The following is a 23,518-nucleotide window of genomic DNA, read 5'->3' on the forward strand; positions in this document are numbered from 1 at the left end:
ACACTCCTGGGGATTGGGTGCGGCATTGTCGTCGAGTCGTCAGTGCAGTTGTTCGATGTATTTGTACTTGTTAATGACACATTTATCATTGATTTTATTGTCGTAGTCATTCCTATTATGTAATATTCATTGTATTGTTAATTTAATTATTTTTAAATTATATAATGTTTGTCAAATAATTCTGGCACATAACTTTATTTGTTAGTTATTTATTAAGATTTGTTATATTTTAATTATGATATTTAATACTTTTTAATTTTTCTTAAATAATTAACGATTCATTCTTTGGTGCAGCCTCATAACGTTGCAGTTAAGGATCAATAAATCTAAGGTGGGATCTTCGAGTATATGCTTTTTATGGACACCTACAACGATCCATATAGCACTTGATTCTTCCTTGTAGGTTGTGCGTGAAGGGAAGGATGATCGCTTCAAGGAGAACAACCTAATCCAAGCCGTGGCCATAATGCATGTAAGACCCTTCTGTTCTGCGTTAACCGTTTGCACATGCAGTGTCAAACATATCTCAGGCTGTGTGAACTGTCCGACCATCCTTCTGTTCTAGGTTTCTCTAGGAGGCAAATAACGATAGTGATGTTGCCCGACTAGTATGCATCCCATATTCAGGTTCGTAATCTCCTATGTGCTCACCCTACTTATCTTCTTTCTATTGATTCGAATGCTCCTCTTTTGCGTTAGGCATTCTCGGAAGACGCACAATTGATCAACAAAGATATCACAAACTTCTTGGTGATGTATATGCTCTTTGGCGGGGGTGTCATGCCTGGTCCGCGTAGAAGATGACGACAGTCTGTGAACCTAAGAGGTACAGGGGCACTCTCTACTACTCATCTAGAAAATGATGAGGATGACGAGGATGATGATTTCATACCCCTAATGCCTCGATGTTCCAGCATCAATACAGGAGAAGGTTCAATGATCATTGCAAGAGAACGTTCACGCACCACATCGAGATGGCGTACAACCGATAAGGAAATATGATGTGCTACTACCATGATAGCTCAAGATAACGATGATGACGACGATTTCATTCTACAATGACCCCTCCCTCTGAGACCTCCATCTCCGGAGGACACTGATAACCCCAAAAATGATGGCGGATTTGCTGGTACTCATCCTTACAACTTCTCATTACCACCTCGGAGATGACAACCATCTTACCCTGATAGTATTAACTCGCACAGTTGGTATTCTTCTGCTAATTTGCATTGCCACTTTCCTCCTCCATCTTGAGATGACCTAGGTATTCAACATCTTTGCACTATGAACTATGCAAATACCATGCATGACTATTTATTTTGTTTACCTTTCTATTTCATTAGTTCAGTTCGATAGGTATATGGTTAGTGTCTTACATGAATGTACTATGTTACGAACTATTTGTGAACTTTATGTCTAATCAATGTGATGATATTATTATATTAACATACTATCCAGACACAATTCTTTCTAACATATGAAAAATATTTGTGAACTCGAGCTTTAGAGACGCCAATGCTTATGCTAGTGTCCTCTTATGATTAATGTTGTAGCACGAGCACCTTCGGGATTGGTATAAACTTGGGATTGTATCACCAGCACCTCAGGACTAACATTAATTGCAGCTCTAGTATCAACCATGTGATTGTATGAACCATTTAACCTCGGGTTGTGCTTGCTTTAGGATGAATGCTTAAAGTAGACTTTGACTTTTGATTAAGATCAAAGGAATAGATGTTACTTCTATATCTACTCAAAATAAACAGATTTCATAGAGAATGCTTTCATAAGATTCTATGCCTCCATGCAGAGGCAACAATAACTCATTACTGAACTTTTGCAGAATGAAATGACCACTCCAAGCAACAGCTTTCATAGGGAATCTCTGTCAAGCATCAATGCCACAGCTTTTCCAGCTTTCACAGGGAATCCTATGCTCCAGCCTCTAGCCAAGCCTATGCACTCAATCTATGCACCACCCCTAGCCATGATAAATAATCACACCCTCATTCATGGATAGACCACTCATTCCTCACCTCTCTTAACTGCAATATCTTCATCAGCTCCACCAAGTCCACCCAAAAAATATTAGGGGATTTTCATCCCCCAGGGGGTCGAACCGCCGATGTACTTCTGTGGTGACCCTTGTAGGTTTCGTAAGTCCCAAGACATTTCCTACACTTATGGCCTACGCTTCTTCATATGTGCCAACTACCAGTACGATAAGCCTCGACATGGAACGTACGAGTATCCACCGGTATACCGACGTATATCACTAATGTGGTATTTTTTGTACGATTTCATGCACTATATTACTAATCTCCCATCTTGTTTCATTTGTTCAGTCTCCTCCACCTATCTGTGACCTAATGAAATGGATAGACATCAAGTAAAATGTGCACCTGAAGCAGTGAGTTGACATGAGCATGCGGTGAAGGAGGGAAGCGTACGAACGTCGAAAATGCGAGCAATAGCAAGAGAAACTATGACTCAAGCGTCGGGAGGAAGAGCGTATGAGGAAGGCAGTGAAGGAGCACACCACGGCTGAGGCACGTGAAGTGGAGAGGGAAAAGAAGCGGGAGAGGGCCTATCACGCTAAAGTGGATGGCCTCGATGCCCTGTGAAAGGGTAACTATTCTAGATGCACTCAATAGAAAGCATCTATTATAACCCGATCTATTTTTGTTCCCTAAGACATGTTTGGTTTAGTAGTGGCACACTATTAAGTTAGTCTTTAGGCGTGCCGTATATGCTAATGTTTGTTGTCGTTATCTCTTTATGGTTAGGGTCCATTCACGCAGTGATAAAAAATAATATATCTCATGTAATATTTATCAGCGTATGTAACATCTATACCTGGTTATATGATAATTGTACTTCACAAATATTATTGTTCGGAAAATTAGAATTTGTATCCTCCTAACATTATTTCACAAAAAAGTTACCTACACAAATACATTAAATGAATAATAAAATATTGATAAAATTATGTTGAAAAAAATTTATACATGATAAGACACGACGTGAGCGATGAAACGGCATGAGTGGCCTGTATTCAACACCTCAGGTGTCGAATATAGGCCAGGCCCATCGTTTTGCGGTGTCTCAGGTACCAGAATCGATTTTTTAGTGTTTGAGGTGCCAAATATAGGTGATATATTTGTAAATACGCCGATATGTTGTCTATTTTGGTAAATACGGTGATGTTTGTCGTCTATTTTTGCATTTATGCCTTGGATCTTAGGAGCCTCTCTGAAGCGGTGTTGTTATGGTTCTCCTCTCTGTTAGTTCTTGTAGTCATTTTTTTCCTATTGTTTGTTGTTGAAGTACTCTAGGTCTAGCTCTTTAGCTAAGTTCTTAGCCCGCTTTATTGTGTGTGTTTTGCTCGTTTTTTTCTTAATTAACCAAGCATGAAATGAGCATTTCATGCTCGTTAGGCTTTCTTTTTATTAATATAATAGACATCTCTCATGCCGATTCAGTTTTGAAAAAAATAGTCATCCAAAACACGTACGTATTAATCCATATACCTACGTATGTGTCCTTAAATCTGACAATGTGAGGAAATTATCACTTAGATTAGGGGCCTGTTTGACATAACTGTGTATTTCTAGCTTAGAATTTTGTGAAGCTGGAGCTATGGGTAGGGTTGTCCCTGGAGGGGGGCAAGCGGGGCGCTCGCCTCGGGCCCCCAAAACTCAAGGCCCCCTTCCATATATAGACTACTTGGGACCGAACAAAGCACAATAGTCTAAATTTCAATCGACTGGATGCCACCATTACTTTGGCTGACCTAAAAAAAGCAGATTTGCTGCTTTGGTTCCTTCATAATATGTTAGTAGCAACCCGAATTAGCAACCATCTCATACGCAGAGAAGTCGATGAGATTGCTTCCACGTGTGCAATCCTGATCCACCTCCTACGCCACCTCCCAGGACAGGCTTACAACCCTCACGCTTCATCTTGCCAAGCACTTCATGCCTTCACCAACGGATGCAGCCGCCACCACCTCCTCCACCTGCGCTGACAATGTCGTGTTATCATTGGCGTCCGTGTATGTGGCGCTGGTGGGCGCGAGCGTGCGCAACACCATGCTGGAGCTGTTGCTCGACTTTCTTGGTGTACCCTTGGCCGCGACCCTCACCTCCTTCGAGCGCCACATGGCAGATCACATCCTCAACGGCCGATGCGGGTCGTCCGACCCCCGAGAGACATGCATGCTCTTTTGAGGCAGCGTCTGGGTGGACACCTCCCATGGCAGGCTCACCAACACATTTTGCGACATCACCACCGAGTCCTATAAGTCCAAGACGAGAACCGTCAGCTTTGCCAAGGAGGTCAGCAGAATGATTCCTCTTGCTCATTTCATCACCAATTTTTTTTTTCTATTTTACTCCATTTTGCAAAAAAAAAACTTTTTTTCTAGAAGTCTTATCTCACTACTTGCTACTCTATTTTGTATTAGAAAACAATGATATAGTATGTTATTTGATTTTTGAACTCTATTTTTTTTTTAGAACAGTCACGCTTGCTTCATTCGACGGCGATCATATTCATCAATGACTTTGGATCTAGAAACATTAAAAAAAATTATTTAAGATTATCTTTAAAAAGTGTTTGAAGTGAGTGTTATTTTTTTATACTTTAAGTATTTATCGGAAACAATATTTTTAATACACCAAATGTTATCTTTATAATTTATATATTAATTAATTTCTTAATGTTTCAATTCAATGACCTCATTTTTAGTTTCGTACCGAACCACTAAAATCTCATGATCGATCCTGGCTGTGGGGTACACTGAGCGTATTTTGAGTGAACCATCTTATTTATATTTTAGATTAAAAATAGCAATTTAAAATACTTTATTATATGCTATAACATTAAATCTAATATGGAGCTCGAAGTTAGAGCCCTACCATACAAGTTCTATATAGCTAGCAGGAGCTAGATCCATGCATGCATGGAGCTTGGCTCCAGTATGATCGACCTTGCGTGCATTAATTATGTTAGACTTGGTTTAGGTTCTACCTAGAAGAAAAAAATTTATATGTGCACGGGCACACGGGGTTTATTATGACCGTTTATTTATATTGGGATTTATATTAGTGAAGAAGTGGGTAAAATAAATATAAGTAGAAAAATCGATAGAAGGGATATACAATTGAGATAAGTCATGTATGAACAAGCTCATGCGATGTTGCATGTCACATATAGCTACCGATAGTATACCAGACTATGAGAAGGGTAGCCGCACAAGAATACGGTAGTGAACTGTTTGCACATCACAGCCTGCAGCTGCCTATGGTTTGTTGCATCTTGCAAGTGTGTAGATACGCCCCTTGGATTCTCGACACCGTGCACACCGCCTTGCTTATTTTAAAGCTTAATTAGTAGTACTAGTGACGCGATTAACTTATTAGTAACTCTGTAATCAGTATCACCTTCCTATATATATAACGATCCCTTCTACTCCTCTTCTCATGCTTTCTTAGCGACGATTTAGCGTCAGCTCGATCTTGCAAACCCAAAACTCTAAGTGGCCACAAATCTGCTGTCAGCGCCTGCGTCGTCGTTGTCGCCGCCGCCGCGATGATCACCGGGCGCGATATCTACGACGTGCTGGCGGCGGTCGTGCCGCTGTACGTGGCGATGTTCCTGGCGTACGGGTCCGTGCGGTGGTGGGGCATCTTCACGCCCGACCAGTGCTCCGGGATCAACCGCTTCGTCGCCGTCTTCGCCGTGCCGCTGCTCTCCTTCCACTTCATCTCCACCAACAACCCCTACGCCATGAACTACCGCTTCCTCGCCGCCGACTCGCTCCAGAAGCTAGTCATCCTCGCCGCGCTCGCCGTCTGGCACAACGTCCTATCCCGCTACCGGGGGGCCGCGGGGGCCGCCTCCCTCGACTGGACCATCACGCTTTTCTCCCTCTCCACGCTGCCCAACACGCTCGTCATGGGCATCCCGCTGCTCCGGGCCATGTACGGCGATTTTTCCGGGTCGCTCATGGTGCAGATCGTCGTGCTGCAGAGCGTCATCTGGTACACGCTCATGCTCTTCCTCTTCGAGTACCGCGGCGCCAAGGCGCTCATCTCCGAGCAGTTCCCGCCGGACGTCGGCGCCAGCATCGCCTCCTTCAGGGTCGACTCCGACGTCGTCTCGCTCAACGGACGCGAGGCGCTGCAGGCGGACGCGGAGGTCGGCCACGACGGGCGCGTCCACGTCGTCATCCGTCGCTCCGCGTCCGCGTCCACCACGGGGCACGGGGCCGCGCGCTCGGGCGTGTCGTTGCACCGGCCGTACGGCGCGTCATCGGCGATGACCCCGCGCGCGTCCAACCTGACGGGGGTGGAGATCTACTCCCTACAGACGTCGCGGGAGCCCACGCCGCGCGGGTCCAGCTTCAACCAGTCAGACTTCTACGCCATGTTCTCCGGGAGCAAGATGGCCAGCCCGTTGGCGCAGCCCGGCGCCGGCGCCCGTGCGCAGGGGCTTGACGAGCAGGTGGCCAACAAGTTCGCCTCCGGGAAGGGCGGCGACGCGACGGCGTACCCCGCGCCGAACCCCGGGATGATGCCACCGCCACGGTATGTCCAGTCCGTTCGCTATATCTAGAAGCCATGAAAGCTTGGACTCGTCAGCTTGTTAAGCAAATGCATTCAGTCTAATCATGTAATGTAATGAGCAATGTTGTGCATTTGATTTACTCCAGCAGAGTATCTGGTTTAAATGGAAAAATATCCTTGAAATCTTAGTACTATTAGTTGTCTTGTGTTGAATCTTTAATTGATTTTTCCATTGGCAATGCTAGGAAGAAGGAGCTCGGGGGTTCGAACTCCAACTCCACCAAGGAGCTGCACATGTTCGTGTGGAGCTCCAGCGCGTCGCCCGTGTCGGAGGCCAACCTCCGCAACGCCGTCAACCATGCTGCCTCCACCGACTTCGCAGCCGCGCCGCCGCCGGCCGCGCAAGTCGACGGCGCCACTCCAAAGGGTAACGAACTAACACCTAACATTTCCTCCACCGAAAGCTGCAACCGGTCGCGACACACTAATGGCCGGCCGGCTAATGTTTGTATGCGTGTGTGTACTTCAGGTGTAAGCGGCACCGTCACTCCGGTCAAGAAGCAAGACGCGGCGGCCAACGCCGATCTGGAGATCGAGGACGGCCTGAAGAGCCCGGCGACGGGCCTGCCCGCCAAGTTCCCCGTGTCGGGCTCGCCTTACGTGGCGCCGCGCAAGAAGGGCGCCGACTTGCCGGGGCTGGCCGAGGCCGCGCACCCGATGCCGCCGGCGAGCGTGATGACGCGCCTCATCCTCATCATGGTGTGGAGGAAGCTCATCAGGAACCCCAACACCTACTCCAGCCTCATCGGCCTCGTCTGGTCCCTCGTCTCGTTCAGGTGCAAATCTTAAACACTTGTGCATGTATCCATCCATCCATCGATGCATGCATCCATCCATCCATCGATGCATCCATCGATGCATGCATCCATCCATCGATGCATGCATCAGTAGTTCTTGTGGCAATTTGGAGTTTGGACACTACGCCTTATCAGAATTCAGAACACAGGAATTTCAAGAAAACAGTTTAATTCCGCGGGATTTAGTAAATATTTTCCCGCGTTTCAAACAAGGCCAATTGACCTTGTCCAAATCTAGATTGCCATGTCGTTCATTACTCGGTTGCTTGTAACATTAGCATTAGCGTTTGCATGTGAGAGCACATGAGAAGTACGTCGGTCTCGGATCTGGCACATGCACGGATGCACGCAGATGCAGGTCTTATGTGCATCCTGGAGCCTTGCAGCAGCGGACGAAATCTACCGAATCAGCTGCGACTACCGTGTTTGTCTCCATCCATCCAGACGGCACAGACATGATCGACAAGGTCATCTATGACGAAATGAACGATGCATCGTGTCTAGAAAGAGTACAATTATATGCACGCGTCGTTGTACTTTTTTATTTTACTACACGAGATGGCACATCTAGAGGAGAGCTGAAAAATCAGGCATTTCTAGGGGAGAGGGGCAGATGCTGCAGGCATCTGTAACATTGATTCTCTTATCATGCATATTCTGATTAACATGGATTGATTTTAACACATTTTGTTTCTGAATTTTCAGGTGGAACATCCAAATGCCCTCAATTATAAAGGGATCCATATCTATACTCTCCGATGCGGGGCTGGGAATGGCTATGTTCAGCTTAGGTACAGCATCGACAGCTTGATATCTGTTCATAAAGAGTGATCTTTTGTTCTTTACTTGAACCGAAAAATTCTGACGGTGCTACATGAAATCTAGGTCTGTTCATGGCTCTGCAACCAAAGATCATCTCTTGTGGCAAGAGGGTGGCGACATTCGCGATGGCGGTTAGGTTCTTGACGGGTCCAGCGGTGATCGCCGCTACCTCCATTGCCATTGGGCTCCGGGGAGTGCTCCTGCACGTTGCCATTGTTCAGGTTGTCATGAACACGACATAGTACTCTAAATTTGCCTTCAAACCTTTGCAAAGTAAGGAAAAAAACTAACTTATCCGTGATTGATGAACAGGCAGCACTTCCACAAGGCATCGTTCCCTTTGTGTTTGCCAAGGAGTACAACTGCCACCCTCAAATACTTAGCACAGCGTAAGCAATGGCATGCTCAATTTTTTTTCACGATATACATCTCATACTGAACTGCTATTTTATTTACTCACCGAAGTAGGCTAACATATTGCACGATTATGATTTTTTTTCAGGGTTATTTTTGGGATGCTCATCGCTCTTCCGATCACAATACTCTACTATGTTCTTCTTGGGATATAAATTTTCTGAAGGCAGGAAAAGGGTAGGGAGAAGTAGGATTCTAGCGATGAACGCAAAGAGAAACAAATTGGCTATCTTGAAGACCTCAAGAGATCATGAGAGCAGCGAGCGGAGGAATAGGGGAAACTAAGTAGGACCCTAGAGAGAAATGCAGAGGAAAAACATCCTTGATTCCAATTTTTTTATTTTTTTGTTGGCTACTGTTTTAGATCCAAAGTAAAGGTTAGGGCTTTAAGTATGAAGTATTCAACCGTTAATTTGCCAAGTTGGTAGCACTAAAGATTCCACTAGTTGTTTCCTTTGTTCAGACTTCAGCGACACATGATCTGCACAATTTTGTTTGATCTTACACACACACTGGGATAAAAGTAACACAAGCGGTTCCCATATTGCTTGGCAAGATCAGACCAATCCACCCTGACGGCTTTGGGGAGCTTGCTTCGAGTCAGTCCCTGTCTGCACAGATCTTTTCAGATACTTGTAACTCTGAAGCTGCATCTGCCATGGATGCTTAGCTATCTAGTTACAGCATTGTTAATTTATTGGTGTGTAAAGGCGTTGTGCAGCTTGCATTGATGAGTCCAAAGCTATACATGGATGCATGCATGCACGCGCTAGCTTCTAGGGATTCAGCAGGGGACCACATGAGGAAGCATCTTGTGATTGTTTATCGCCTTGCAATTTGTTTTGCCTGCCTGCCTAACAGAGTACTTAATTAGTGGTGTTTAACTGTGAGAGGATCAAATGTTAGCTATAGATGGTGGTCTGCTCACACGCATGTGGAAGCTAGCTCTGTGTTGTTGTTTTTTTTTTTTGCTGCTAGTGATTGTCCTTTGTTGCATTGAGCATGCAGCATGGATCTGATGGTCTAGATGAATCTAAGTCTGAATCTTTTTTGAAGAAGAAAAGAGAGAGGGAGAAGAAGAGAAAGAGGAATAAGAAGAGAGAGAGAGCAGTGGATGAGTCTCCCTACTTGACTCCTCTGCATCCACCACTGAATCTGATGTGAAAAGAGCACATCGTGCATTGCGAAGAAAGCAATCGAAACCGATGATGCCAAGTTCAGTACTGCACACTAGTGCAGAGTAGTGAAACTTTGAAAGTTTTGCGGTTCATCGATTGGACCAGAACTCCAAATGTCAGCAAAACTAAGTTAATGAATTGGTAGTGGTCAGTCAATGGAATCTAATCGAAGGAAGCAATGGCAATAATTAACCACTTAGACCAGCTCAGGCTGTCTGACGATAGTATAGCGCTCCACCTGTTAGTCAAGCACTCCACATCAGTCTGGGAATCTCAAGAAAGATATGCACCGCAGAGATCTCATGCTCATCGCGTGAACATGGAAAATTCCTCCATCCTAGGCGTATGCGAATGCAACGGACATTTTCCTAGTTTCTTAAGTTCAACTCGTTCATATTACTTGAATCTGGAGTTATGGTTCTCCTATTGCCCCCGCGTCGACCGCTCTGACTACTCGGGAGGCTCCTCCTCCTCCAGTCCAACTCTCCTCCATAGCGAACTAGATCTGGCCACTGCCGCCAGCGCGGTGGCCAGCGGCGCCTTCGAAGCCGGAGCATCGCGGTTCCTTTCCCCTTCCTCCCTTCTTTTCTCTCCCCTCCCCCCTCACCTCCGTTGTTCCTTGCGCTCACTCCGGGTGGATCCATCTGCTTCGTCGCTGCTTCGGTCGGATTTATGTTGTGTTTCCACGGATCTGCCCTTTCCGATCGGATCCCAAGGGGGGGGGGCTGCACGTCTGCTCACCTCTGCCACCGGTGCGCTTCCTACGGCTCCGGTGGCGGGTGGTGGGCATGCGGCCTCTATGTGGCCTTTGGGCGTTAGCGATGGGCCGGTTGCTGGCTCTGCTCCGACGTGGCAGCTTCTGGCTATCCCGACCGAGTCTCGGCTGGCCATGGCGCCGGTTCTACATTTAGTGCCCGCCCGTTGGCGTTGCAACTTGTCGGCTCTGCTTTGCTTTGTTGTGGCCTAGGGATTCGCTCCATGGTCGTCTATGAATGGTGTTTGCGCTGTTCGACCCGTCGTGCCTTTGTGCTATGTGCTGCTATCTTGTAGGTGTTTGGTCTAGCCGACCCGTCGAGCCTTTGGGTTCTCGAGTTGCTCTGTTTCTATGGGGGTTTATGGGCGAAAGCCTTGGCTGGCGTCTTGCCATTGCCGTCGGTGGTGACGCTAGCGGGCGTCATTACCTCCTTGGAGGCACCATATCGCTGCTTCCCCCTTGAGATCTCTTTGGGTGAAAACCTTGTTCGGTTCTTAAACGAGCGATGGCGGTTCCTTGACCGCTTCCTTCCTGAAGGCGTCATCTCGGAGGATCTCTTTGCTCCTACTATCACCTCTAGTGGATTTCCTTGTATGGCACACCATTCTCCGTCGTTGTTTGCCCCTATGTCCGATCCTCCTATTCGGCAGGGCTCTCCTACACCTCCGGTGCTTCGCGGCAGTGGCCTTTCTCTGATGTCCCAGGACCCCGTCTTCTGAGCTTTGGGTTGGCATGGGAGCCGTCAAACGATCTGGGTAGTCATGCGTGGGAGCTAGGCTCCGCCTGTTGAGTTGTTGGGTTTTCTGGTCGAGGTGCTAGCTAGACTTGGTTGACGTGGGTTTGCATTGTTTGGTGTAGGTGCCGCTTCTATGGTTGCCAAGTTGTACGCTACTTGCCAGACCTTGTCGTCCGGTTGTTAGGGGGTCTAGGGTTTCTTTCTTTCTTCCTCGCCTTACGAGTGAATTGAACTCTGTGAGTTGTAATGTTGCGTTTGTTAAGGTTTTTGGACCCGATTTTCCTTATAAACTAGGTTATTTTCTTCTTAATGCAAAGACGCGCAACTCTCCTGCGTGTTATAGGAAAAAAAAGTTCAACTAGCTCAAAAATCAGACGGTAATCAAGCGTAGTCCCGTTTACGTGGGAAGGGAAGCTTTGGATTTGGGTTCAGTTCTTGCAGAGGCTGGAGGAGGCTGTATGAGGCGTACTCGTAGTGCAGGGCGGGGCGGCGCGCCGATCGCCGCGCTGAGTAGCAACAAGCTGGTAGGGGCGGCGATGTGCGTCGGAACGGCATGGACGGAGGCAGCAACGAAATGGATCACGCGACGGTCAATATCTGCGATCCATTTCAAGTTGGGCGGGACGCGTGACCCAGATAAGGCTGGTTGGGCCAGACGATGTGCAACCCAAGATTGAGCTTTCCCAGCTCCCCGCGCAAGATTTTTTATTTTTCTTGAAAATATAAATATTAGATGTAGTAACATCAAACACAAATATAAGATATGGAGATATTGATACAATATGAGAGCGCCGCCGAACGAATTTATCGGGAATGATATTGTATTTAGATTTCAGAAAGAGAAGATTATTCACTAATCTTCCTCATAATTTATTTATTTTTATCATTTGTAAAATATGTCATATATTCATAACCAGTAACAAGACGAGGAGGAGGCTAGATGATGAGAATGGATAGCAAAAGTATGTAAATTATTTGAATTTTAAGGATTTTATTAGATGAGAACAGAGTAAGGAAAGATGTGACGTGTGAACCACCCTGTATTTTATATAGTAAATATTTTTTAAATATTTTTTTAAATATATATGAAATTATTTTAGATCTATATTTTTCAAAACAAATAATATATTTGTAATTTTTTAAGGAGCACTGTGCAGCTCTGGTTTTCCTTTTCCTACTTACACTGGAGATCTCGAGCGCTTTCCTTGCCCTTCGCAGCAACGTATGCGGTATGCTCAGTTCGTCGATGTGTGTCGATCGTGTTGCTGAGAACAATAGTTGAAGCAATCCACGACGATCACACACGTCGGAGGGTACGTCCTTTTCGCTTGAGCTACCACCGGATCTCGACGCTGGGCCGTGATAACCTTTCAGTAGGTCGTATGTAACAGCGATGAAGTCACTATGCAGTTATGCAAGGGCAAAACTACGATAAGGTAGCTGAGCGCACATGCACTAAAGAAAAATAAAATCTCAATTATTAGCAATTCAATTTCACCTCTGGTTCCGCTCTGCAGTTACGTCAGGAACCGCTTCGTCCCTGCTGCAGGCGTCAAAGTTGTCGGAAGATGTTGCGTGCAAGTGAACTCTCCCCAGCTCGTACCCTACACTAGCGGCGTTCTAGTTACCGAAGGATGTGCGTATCGTCGACAACCAGATCGTGGTCGAATCTCGCCGTGATTTTCCTTTGGCCGGCCGGCCGGCGACGCCCGTCGTGATTTCAATTTGTCCTTGATCCCAATGCCGGACGAGATGACCCGGACTCCAACGGCTACCACGGCCGCGCACGCACCAAACCAAACGCGTCGCGTCGGTGGACGGCGCCGCCGCGCCCACGTGGGCCCGTCCCATCCGCCCGTTCCCGGCGGGGCCCACCCGCCGTCAACGGTCGGATTTCTCGTCACATCGGCTGCCCCACCGCTCCATTTCAGACAGCGGCGCCTTGCTCCACCGCTCCATTTCAGACAGCGGCGCCTCCCCCCTTCCGGCTCTGTCACGAGTCGAAAGCACCTCGCGCCTCCACGCCGAGGGTTTCCTCCTCCCCACCCGCGTCGAAGCATCCACTACCCGAACGGCGGCTGCGGCGGGCCGCCACCCCACCTCGCCGCCTGCGACTCCCCTACCGCCCACTGGCCGTCTCAACACCCCTTTCAGCAACTCCCCTGCCGCCGCCGACCCGTGGTAAGCGCCCGCACTTCAGTTGCCGATCGATCGCTGCCTGCCTAGTGCGTACCTGCTGCCTGCGGTGTAGGGGTCTCTTCCACGAACCACCGGCGGTGGGACTAGGGGCGAGGAGAGCTGCGGGGGGCGAGTGGACTCGTCTGGCGGCTGCCTTGGGTCGGCAGCGGGTGGGTAGATGTTCGTTTCTTCTGTTAGAGGGAGACGGGGTCTCATTAGTCTCAGATCCATTGGCACTGATGTTGCGCGAGTGTAGGAGAGCATCGATTGTTTGATCTCGCATTTCCCCAACTCCAGTTTCCGGGCAGAGAAATATTTCTGAATTCTGAGAGGGTAGCCCCTGGATGTTGTGAGTCCTGATGCCGGGGGGCGCTCGTGTTCTTGCGTACTCGCATACCTAGATGTCCAGGCGGGAGTTTGTGCTGATTGTTACACTTTTAGTACCAACTACTATGTTTATCTTTTTATGGTCATGTTATCATCAACAAATTTACTTGTAGGAATTGTTTTTTTTTTCTAGATTAACATAATTGTGGTAGCATGGGGCTTACCGACAAATTGCCAATTATGTGTTCTGCCCTAAATGCTTTATTGTGGTTGTATTTATTTGTTTCCTCATCTTGAAGATGTTCATAAGTGCCACTAGTTGCTGCTTGCGTGCGTTACTGAATGTATGTGCACACATGACCTTGATGTATAAGGGGGACAGAGCGAGGGGGTAAAGGTTGATAGTTTTGCAGGAATTTTACTTTTTGATGTTTAGATGTTAAGGTGGTAAACACTATGTGGATGTTAAATTGGTCTTGTTATTGATTAAGTAAATTTTAATTACACAGGACATGTAATGTATCATACTTACCTCAATTAATTAGAGTTGCGACTTGCAGGTATTACTCGATTTGCAGAGTGCGGAGGTTTTGTGGCCATAAAAGGTTACATTCGGGACAACAAGGTTTCTAAGTGAAGTTGGTAATAAAGCACCTCCAAAGCTATCTGCTGTTATTGCCTATGGTGAGCATTGAAAACTCTTATTTTTTAGGACTTCTTTTCGGTATTAAACAGAACATCTCAGTGAATCAGTTGAACTGTATTGCATGATTCTAATGGCATGTTTATGACACTGAAGGCAACCAACGAGAATCTGCCACCAAATGTTATCAGGCAATTGGCTAAAGAACTGAAAAATCTTGATGAGTCACCTCCAGAAGGGATTAGTGTTATTGTCAATGATGATGATTTCACCACTATTTTTGCTGATATTGAGGGCCCTGGTAACATTCTTTCTATATATTTTGGTTTACACCAGCCAATATTTTGTGCCTTACTCTATTAGATTTGCATGCTTATGCTGCTATGCTGATCATGGTTACCTGCTTTGGGTATAATGGCGTCTTTTGTCATTCCATAACTTTCTTGTTTCTAACACGTCGTTTCTATAGAGCTGAGTGTTGATGAAGCTTGTTCCTTCTGGCAGTGCATATTATTTACATGCAGTGTTAATAATCCCCTTTTCCTATATCACTACTTTCTGTCTCTGAAAATTTGAATCTGGACATGGTGCAGCTGGAACTCCATACGAAAACGGAGTATTCCGGATGAAGCTATTATTGTCTCACGCCTTCCCTCAATCTCCTCCAAAAGGTAGCTATCTCCTGGGACTTCCAAAATTCTTCGTAGTTCGTCTTTGACTCTTTAAGCTTTTCCTTTGATTTGCAGGATTCTTCTTGACAAAAATTTTCCATCCAAACATAGCAACTAGTGGTGAGATATGTGTAAACACACTGAAGAAGGATTGGAATCCTGGTCTTGGATTAAGACATGTTCTTCTGGTAAGCTTGAAGATAACGCCAGCTCTTATTTTGTAGTATTGCACAATTTCTTTCTAAGCAATTGCTAAGCTTTGATCTAGTACAACATGGCGGAGACTTAGTACGAGTTGTTTGTTGACATGTCTGACAGGTAGTGAGATGCCTTCTGATCGAACCATTTCCTGAATCTGCGCTTAATGAACAAGCTGGGAAGATGTTACTTGAAAACTATGAGGAATATGCACGGCATGCAAGGTCAGCCCTTCAAACAACTTATATTATCAACTTGGGAGTAAGGCTCATAGATGTTTACTTAATGGTCAAAATTACCGTATTAGAAACTTAGGATTCTTTATGCAGCTCACCATTTCGGACAAATCAGATCACATCGCTTACTAAAGCGTTTTATAGAGCTGTAACTAGTTACTGATTATTTCATCGTGCTCCATATGCAGGTTATACACTGGCATCCATGCCCTTAAACCTAAGAATAAGTCCAAGACTGGAGCAATTTCGGAGTCAACCACAGCTCTGAATGTGGACAAGTCTAGTATTGCTTCCAGTGAGAACACACTATCAGCGCCAACAGCAGTATCTACCTCCACTGCAACCAGAGCTTTTGGCACGAACTTGCAGGATCAGAATGCTACTGTTTCTGATCCTGCCCTAGGAGCGCCAGCACCTCGAAAGGATGATGCGCCGCTTGCTTCCAAAGTTCCAGTGGATAAGAAGAAGATGGATGCTAGGAAGAAGAGTTTGAAGAGATTATAGGCAACAAACATCCTTGGGAGGACGGGGACTTGGGGAGGTGGTCAGTGGGCAGTTGTAATTTAGAATTCAAATTTCTTCGCATGTGCCGGATTCAGCAGATGCATAGTGAAACTTGGGGGGGGGGGGGGGGATATGTCGAGAGGCATCTGATGAACTGCCTTTCGGGAGAAGGGGTGCCTGTGTGCGGGGTCCTTCGGGGCAAAAGTTGTATGGCAATGTCCATCGTTGGAAAGAACACTTGCCTCTTTTTCTTTTCTTTCTCCCATTTCTCTGATGCAATGTGAACCGTGCATTTCCGCAAATCCTTTGTTTCTCTCATTTCTGTGACACAACCAACCATCTTGCTTACATATTGTTTTGGGAGGGGTTTGGTTAAAATTTAAAACTTTGACTAACAATAATTTTAAAAATATTTAGTTTGGAAATCATAAAATTATATATGTAGATTTAACTTGAAAAATATTTTTATAATATTAGAAATTTAATGAACTTATAAATATGTTTTAATAGAAAATAAGGATAAAAACTGAGCAGCATGATAGCAGCTCAGGGCGGGCTCAAAATCCATCACCTGGATGTACTGTCTGAACCTGGCAGCATGGCCGGGACTCCAACCAAAGAGGCCCGGCGTCCGTGTCCTACCTGCCCGGCCTGCAACGTGTCCTACCTGCCCTGCCTGCAACGTGGCACTAGTTGTGACGCATGCTCATGGTTGGTTCATTACTGGCGCTTGCAACGTGTCACTGGCTGCAAAACTCCCGTGACGAGCCTAACGAAAATTTATGAACTGGTGTCCTGCTGTGGATTTCGGTAGCAGCATAAGATCTGACCTATAGAAAGTAACTTATAGTAGGTAGCTGTTTGGTGCAGGCGGTCGTTGGTGGCAGAACGTTGCCTGCAAACTAAAAAAACTCGCTACCCGTTAAGCTTCACCATTTGCGCGGCAACCCAACGATATGTTCGTGTAGGTCGTAAAAAACCAGGGATGTAGTCCCTTATTATTCATCGTATAAACAGTAAATTACTATTTACGCTAGCTATTATAAATAACGTATTTGGATTGGAGGGGATGCCTGTGCACATACACACTCCATAATATGGCTCCGCCAATTAAAGCCACGACACCATCTTTTCTTTCCGACTACCCTCATAGGGATTTCTATTATGTGGGAAGGCCAACGACTACCACACAGCATTAGCGTGTGATAGTAAGTAGGTCTTGTTTAGCCATGCTTTAGCTAAAATTTCATCTGCATCTCAAATATGAAGTTTGTATATTAAAATAAAATAATTTAAATATATATATTTATACTTTAAAATAAAAATAAAGTAATTCACTAAATATATCCATAGCTCTAGTTTTATGATTTTTTTATCTAGACATACCCGATTCTAAAAATTATTGAAGGAGTTAGAGAGCTCCCAAACAAACCCTAACAAACGCGTCCGCAGGTGGACCCACAAAGCGCTCCTGGGCCCACTCACCAGGCCGTCCTACGGATGGATCGGGTCCACTCAACGTCAACGGTCGGACCGTCGGATAGATTCCCAATTGGGCCCTGCCGCCCCGACGCAGGGGTAGCCAGCCCTCGCCGATCGTTCGTTGCGTGCGTACCGACGAGCTGCCGGCCGCGTCGATCTCTCGCCCGGAATCCCTGTTGCGGAGGCGGGCCGGCGCGGAGGGAGAGCGAGTGGTCCCCTGCCGTCCTACGAAGGCTGCCTTGCGTCGGGGGTAAGTGAGTAACCGATTTCTTCTGACAGAGGGAGATGTGATCTTAATCGATCTCAGATTCATCCGCGTTAATGCTGCGCTAGCGTAGGCAAGGGGAGTTGTGGTTTGTCGATTGATTGATCTTGATTTACCCCGACTTGATTTCTAAATGGAGACACGCATTTCTGAATTCTGAGATGGGAATTGGGTTTGCATCTAGTTCTTTGACGTGGAATAGAGGCGATTATGTGTTATTGCAAAGTTCATTGGGGCTCTGCGACTCCATAGAGCGCGGTACAAGGCACCCCCGCACCTGGATATAGTCACCTGGAGTTGTGTGTCCATTCATCTGGCTGGGCGGGCAGGTGTATTTGTGTGCGCGCGCATGAGCGAAGGAGGGAGGAAATTGAGTTGAGAATTTTAGGTCAATAGATAAAGCATGCAGAAATGTCTCATTGCTAAATTGCCATAACTTAGTATATTGAACATATCATATCTACCTGGACTAAGTGCCATTGCTAAATGTCCATAACTTAGTACGTTGAATATATCATATCACCTGGATAAGCATGCAGAAATGTCTCATTGCTAAATGTCTCATTCAATGTACCAGGAAATTGAGTTGAGAATTTTAGGTCAATAGATATTCATGCGGTAGATGTGACAGCGATGACAATGAATGAACCTACTTACTGCCAAATTGCCATTTCAGCATTCTGGTTTAAATGCTTTATCTAAGTATTTACTAGTTCTTTCATGTTTCAGAGGTTGCTATATAGCCGTACTTGGCACTTGCAAGCCTTACTGAAAACAGCGCTATTTCTTAGAAGCATTAAATTACTATTGTAGCACTTAGTGCACCTTGCGTGGTTCAGCATGTGAACACCCTTGTTTGAGGGGACAGTGGGAGGTTATAGAAACTGGTATATTTAGTAGGAATTATTTGCTTTGATGTTTATGTAGCCAGCAAAGGATTAAGCTGCGGAAATGACTCGTTTATAGATTAAAAAGTTGCAATAACTTAGTACATTGAATATATCATATCTACCTGGACTAAGTGCTCTGTAAGAATACTTACTTTTTCTTTTACTGTTTCCTTATGTTACTCGTGCTCATACCCAGTTTACGCATATAGGCATCACTCATATATCAGTATTCATTAGCGATTAGCATTGTTAATTTACCACTTTGACTTGACACATATAGTGGTTGTTGACATGTATGTTAGAGATATTTTTCGTTAGGTGTGGCTATATCCCTGCAACAGTAATTTAATATTGGAAGTGTTGTACTAATTCAACTTAGCTAGATGTGTCGTAGGAAGGGAGAAGATAAATTTAGTGCCTGTAACCGTTTTCTAAAGCCTGATGCATCCTCGATTGTTTCTACATATGTATTACTTAGAATTTTATGAATGTTTTACTGTATTTCTTGATGTATATGTATTTAATATGGATCTGATTAAATCTAATACTAATACTGTTTGCAGTTGCACAGTACTGAGTCTCCATGGCCATCGGAGCGGAGGTGCTATTCTGGAACATCAAATTTTCTAAGTGAAGTCGCTAGCAAAGCACCAAACTGTCTGCTGCTATTGTTTCCATGGTGAGTATTTGAAGTTTTAACATTTTATGATTTTTTTGGGTTAGCGTCAGTGCAAAGTAATTGTGCTGTATTTCATGATTCTAATGGCATGTTCATCAATGAAGGCAACCAACGAGAACCTCTCACCAAATGTCATCAGGCAATTGGCTAAAGAACTGAAGAATCTTGATGAGTCACCTCTAGAAGGGATTAAAGTTATTGTTAATGATGATGACTTCACCACTATTTTCGCTGATATCGATGGGCCTGGTAAGATGTTACCTAGATACCTCGGTTTGCACCTACCACTATTTTGGTCCTTTCATGATTAAATTTTCAAGCAGGTATGCTGATCATGCTCTTGTACCTGCGTTGTATATATTGTAGTCTGTCATTCCATGACTTTCTAGCATAGTTTTAGACTTTTAGTTTAGAGCTAAGCATTATGAAGCTTGTTCCTTCTGGCAGTGCATATTACTGAACTTGAGGTGCCATGAAGCTTCTAATTCCTTTTTTGCATTGCACTTATTTCTGATATCAGTGTTCTGAAAATCTGAATCTCAACATGGTGCAGCTGGGACTCCATATGAGAATGGAGTATTCCGGATGAAACTATTATTATCTCACGACTTCCCTCAATCTCCTCCAAAAGGTAGTAAAGCCTTAAATTTAGAATCTTCCATATTTGTCTGTGCAATACTCCCAATCTTTTGAAACTTTTAGAATCCTCCAGAAGTCTCAATCTTTCGAAACTTTGAGTATCTTCCATATTTAATTTATTTCTTGCTGTAAAGCCTTAAATTAAAAGTCTTTGGCTTTCTCTTTACTCGCAGGTTTCTTCTTGACAAAAATTTTCCATCCAAATATTGCAACTAGTGGTGAGATTTGTGTGAATACATTGAAGAAGGATTGGAATCCTAGTCTTGGATTAAGACATGTTCTCCTGGTAAGCTTAAAGTTCAGTGCAAAATGAGTTCCGACTGCCGTCACAACATGCTGGAGACTTACTATAAGTTGCTTGTTCACATGTATGGCAGGTAGTGAGATGCCTTCTGATTGAACCATTTCCTGAATCTGCCCTTAACGAACAAGCTGGAAAGATGCTACTTGAGAACTATGAGCAGTACGCACGGCATGCAAGGTCAGACTTCAATTTCATTTCATCAGCCTGGAGTAGAGCTTGTACTGTTTTTTCCTTACTGGTGGAAACTGCATTGTTAGGATTGTGTGCGCAATCAGTGTTAACAAATACATGTGAATCTTGTGGCTATCATTTCCGAGAAATCAGATCATATTATTTACTGAAGCATCTCATAGAGCTGGAACCAGTTACTGGTTATTAAAAAATCCTTAATTCATATCCAGGCTATACACTGGCATCCATGCGCTTAAACCCAAGAATAAGTCCAAGAGTGGAGCTATTTCTGAGTCAACCACAGATCTAAATGTTGATCAGTCTAATACTGTTCTCATTGAGAACATACCTTTGGCATCAGCAGCATTATCTACCACCACTGCGACCAAAGCATTAGGCACAAACTCGCAGGATCAGAATGCTGCTCCGTCTGATTCTGTTTTAGGAGCATCCGCTGTACTAAAAAAGGATGGGCCACATGTTGCCAAAGTTCCAGTTGATAAGAAGAAGATGGATGCTAGGAAGAAGAGCTTGAAGAGATTATAATCAAATAATCTTCTGGGAAGACGGGGGTGGTTAGTGGTACATAATATTACGATTTCTTCATAAGTGCTAGATTCAGCAGATGCGTCGTGGAACTGAAAAAGGATAACGCGAGAGGCAGCATCTCATGGGCTGGTGTTCAATAGAAGGATGCTTGTGTTCGGCCCAAAAGGGAAGAATGTGGAGTGGGTCTGTCCTCTGTACTCTGTTAGAACAAACTATCTGTGCAATGACGATTATTTGGAAGAATACTTGCCTTTACTGTTGATTCCCACTAGCTCTTTGTTGGTTTTGTTCCTGTGTTAATCAGATGCCTCATGGAGTAGCGAGTTCTGTGAGTCTGAAGCTATTTGTGACGAAGAGTTCAGTGCTAAAGTGAAAAGGTTGATAGATACTCATCCTGAACCAATGAAGAGTGGACACAATGAAACTACAAAATCCAAAGTAGGGGCACAGGAACGATTGTCCCAAAAATTTTCGCTGTCATAATGATCATTAAGCTACTAGAAAATCTTTTCCTTTGGGTAGTCGGGCTAGGACCTAAATTGGGAATCCATCATGGGACTTTCTTTCTGATGGATTCTCAGGCCACTTCCTTTTGTCCCCCTTTGAAGATGTAATCTTTTGTGCCACTTCGATTCTTCAGGTATCGAAAAGGCTGTTTACCAACACTAACCTCCCATCATGTCCAATTGTCCATCCCACTAGGACACCTATCACTCTCTCCTGTTCGCCAAATCATGTCAAATTCCTTTTCAAGATACCCTCTCTGTTTCTTCTTGCTTCCTCAGCTATGTCAATCTTTGTTTCTTTTTCTTTTTCTTTTTTTGTGATTAGCCAAAAGTCGGTGCCGTGGTAGACCAAGCGGCGAAAAAAGAAAGGCAAAGCCAAGAGTGCATCGGGATTGCCAACTGTGACCCGGTGCGTGCAAGCAGGAGAAGGGCCAACACAGTACATGAGAACTCCGTAGCAAAAGCCGACAGGATGGTGGCCCGCCGTAATTTGGAGATACATAGGGAAGTCACAATCCAAGACAATTCCATTCTCTATTTTTCTGATAATCATATATCATCTAATATTCAGAGCCTAGGAATTCCTATGGGTCACAGTGTTAGTGATATTCAGGTTGCTGTTAATCAGTTAAAAGAACGTAGAATTGGACGTGTTTCTTCTCACCTAATGTTAATAAAACTAGTGCTAAGAAAGCAAGGATGGCAGTAAAATTGAGGAGTATGAAACTGAGGAGGAAGGACTGGAACACCTCGCTCTTAGCCACATTTATGATGATTTAGTGGAGGAGGTTATGAATGAGGATGGTGATCACCTTAGTTGTGACTTACAAGCCATTCCCAGAAGAAAGAAGTCCAGTTCTTTCAAAAAGGAACTATCTCAAAGGGATGGTGGTAAAAAAAAAAGTATATTGTTCTCGAGAAAAGACATATTTTGAAATAACAGATGTCTTACTTTATTGTACTCCCCGAGATTAGGAGACGTCAGATGATGACTTTATTCATATACGTGCGGGCAGGAATTTTTTGTGAGTTGGACACAACTACGGATGGTAATGGGCCCATACATCCCTGATGTAGAGGATAGGATAATTTTCATCATCTTAATGAAATAAAAACTCCCTTTATCTAAAAGTGGCAACCTTCTTCACAATTTCTCTATCACAATGCAACAACTAATCTTCAAAAGACCATGATTAAGAGCAGTCAAGATTCGAGAAAGGCTTCCAGATGAAGAGCCCAAGTGGGTAACTTTGAGCTGTCTTGATGTGCCGTGCCCATGATGATGATGATCCACTCAAAGTTCCTCGTGACCCAAAGAGGATTCAGGAACTTTCACAGGCATCTGCACTAGGCAATCTCTATGCTTTGAGCCTTTTCTCCCTGCGCTTTTTTGCTTTTGTTCTCTTCTGCTCGCTTTGGCAGGAGAGTGAAGAGTCCAAACCAATGGGCCCCGACATCATCAGAGAAGAGAGCAGAGGAGAGGAGAAAGCGTGGACGACAGTGCAGGTTCGGCGGCGAGAACTCCGATGGCCGGCGACGTCCTGCCTCGCCCGAGACGATCTCGTTCTCGCCACCACCGCGGACGCAACCGGATATGCATGGGTGCTTGGTCGTCGTCGTCAAGCAAGTGCGGAGAACTCAACTGCACAAAATGGTGGCGATTTCTGTGCCATCGACTTCATGCTTAGTTCATCCAGAAGGTCACTAGTAGAATTCCACTGCATAAAGTTGGTCTTGTAGCAAAGAAGAAAGAATCTCTAATGTCACGGACAGAGAGCGAGTGTAGCGTTGAGGTTTGGTAGAACTTATTTTTTATGCTAATTTCATCAATAACTCCTTTTCGAACATATAAATTTTACAAGTTTTTTTTTAAAAAATAATGTAATGTTTGTAGGATTTTTTTCTTGAGATGGTATTGGTGTTGAGCATAAATAAGCCCAGGTACT

The 23,518-nt window shown here is 44.8% G+C and overlaps 3 protein-coding genes across 6 annotated transcripts; all 3 read left to right on the forward strand.

Annotated features, from left to right (window-relative positions):
• The first annotated feature begins 5,499 nt into the window (after positions 1 to 5,499).
• On the forward strand, positions 5,500 to 9,443 carry LOC133925982 (auxin efflux carrier component 2). Its single transcript, XM_062371717.1, has 7 exons — positions 5,500 to 6,590; positions 6,815 to 6,996; positions 7,099 to 7,405; positions 8,132 to 8,217; positions 8,312 to 8,469; positions 8,561 to 8,637; positions 8,751 to 9,443. Exons 1-7 carry the CDS (start codon positions 5,593 to 5,595, stop codon positions 8,815 to 8,817), a joined length of 1,875 nt encoding a protein of 624 aa, XP_062227701.1. The 5' UTR covers positions 5,500 to 5,592; the 3' UTR covers positions 8,818 to 9,443.
• Positions 9,444 to 12,900: 3,457 nt separating this feature from the next.
• LOC133927163 (ubiquitin-conjugating enzyme E2 22-like) lies at positions 12,901 to 16,347 on the forward strand. 3 transcript variants are annotated; one of them, XM_062373476.1, is made up of 7 exons: positions 12,901 to 13,511; positions 14,381 to 14,519; positions 14,635 to 14,779; positions 15,072 to 15,149; positions 15,225 to 15,337; positions 15,468 to 15,571; positions 15,772 to 16,347. In XM_062373476.1, exons 2-7 carry the CDS (start codon positions 14,517 to 14,519, stop codon positions 16,085 to 16,087), a joined length of 759 nt encoding a protein of 252 aa, XP_062229460.1. In that variant the 5' UTR covers positions 12,901 to 13,511; positions 14,381 to 14,516; the 3' UTR covers positions 16,088 to 16,347. The 3 variants fall into 3 exon arrangements, with proteins under 3 accessions (XP_062229460.1, XP_062229459.1, XP_062229458.1); XM_062373475.1 differs by having other exon boundaries at positions 14,396 to 14,519; XM_062373474.1 differs by lacking the exons at positions 12,901 to 13,511; positions 14,381 to 14,519 and having other exon boundaries at positions 14,602 to 14,779.
• Positions 16,348 to 17,604: 1,257 nt separating this feature from the next.
• Positions 17,605 to 21,328, forward strand: LOC133927164 (ubiquitin-conjugating enzyme E2 22-like). Of its 2 annotated transcripts, none has more exons than XM_062373479.1 (7): positions 17,605 to 17,823; positions 19,288 to 19,403; positions 19,508 to 19,652; positions 19,957 to 20,034; positions 20,216 to 20,328; positions 20,420 to 20,523; positions 20,748 to 21,328. In XM_062373479.1, exons 2-7 carry the CDS (start codon positions 19,401 to 19,403, stop codon positions 21,061 to 21,063), a joined length of 759 nt encoding a protein of 252 aa, XP_062229463.1. In that variant the 5' UTR covers positions 17,605 to 17,823; positions 19,288 to 19,400; the 3' UTR covers positions 21,064 to 21,328. The 2 variants fall into 2 exon arrangements, with proteins under 2 accessions (XP_062229463.1, XP_062229461.1); XM_062373477.1 differs by having other exon boundaries at positions 17,605 to 17,819.
• Positions 21,329 to 23,518: the final 2,190 nt, after the last annotated feature.

The sequence above is a fragment of the Phragmites australis genome, chromosome 8, assembly GCF_958298935.1.
Source record: "Phragmites australis chromosome 8, lpPhrAust1.1, whole genome shotgun sequence".
Taxonomy (NCBI): Eukaryota; Viridiplantae; Streptophyta; class Magnoliopsida; order Poales; family Poaceae; genus Phragmites; species Phragmites australis.

Excerpts from the sequence above, each read along its gene's own strand:
- LOC133925982 (XM_062371717.1), top strand. The coding sequence starts at position 5,593 with ATGATCACCGGGCGCGATATCTACGACGTGCTGGCGGCGGTCGTGCCG. Across the intron at positions 6,997-7,098 it reads CGACGGCGCCACTCCAAAGG|GTGTAAGCGGCACCGTCACT; the intron begins GTAACGAACTAA and ends TGTGTACTTCAG. Across the intron at positions 8,218-8,311 it reads AATGGCTATGTTCAGCTTAG|GTCTGTTCATGGCTCTGCAA; the intron begins GTACAGCATCGA and ends CATGAAATCTAG.
- LOC133927163 (XM_062373474.1), top strand. The coding sequence starts at position 14,617 with ATGTTTATGACACTGAAGGCAACCAACGAGAATCTGCCACCAAATGTT. Across the intron at positions 15,150-15,224 it reads CCCTCAATCTCCTCCAAAAG|GATTCTTCTTGACAAAAATT; the intron begins GTAGCTATCTCC and ends TTTGATTTGCAG. Across the intron at positions 15,572-15,771 it reads GAATATGCACGGCATGCAAG|GTTATACACTGGCATCCATG; the intron begins GTCAGCCCTTCA and ends CTCCATATGCAG.
- LOC133927164 (XM_062373479.1), top strand. Across the intron at positions 19,653-19,956 it reads CGCTGATATCGATGGGCCTG|CTGGGACTCCATATGAGAAT; the intron begins GTAAGATGTTAC and ends AACATGGTGCAG. Across the intron at positions 20,329-20,419 it reads GATTAAGACATGTTCTCCTG|GTAGTGAGATGCCTTCTGAT; the intron begins GTAAGCTTAAAG and ends CATGTATGGCAG.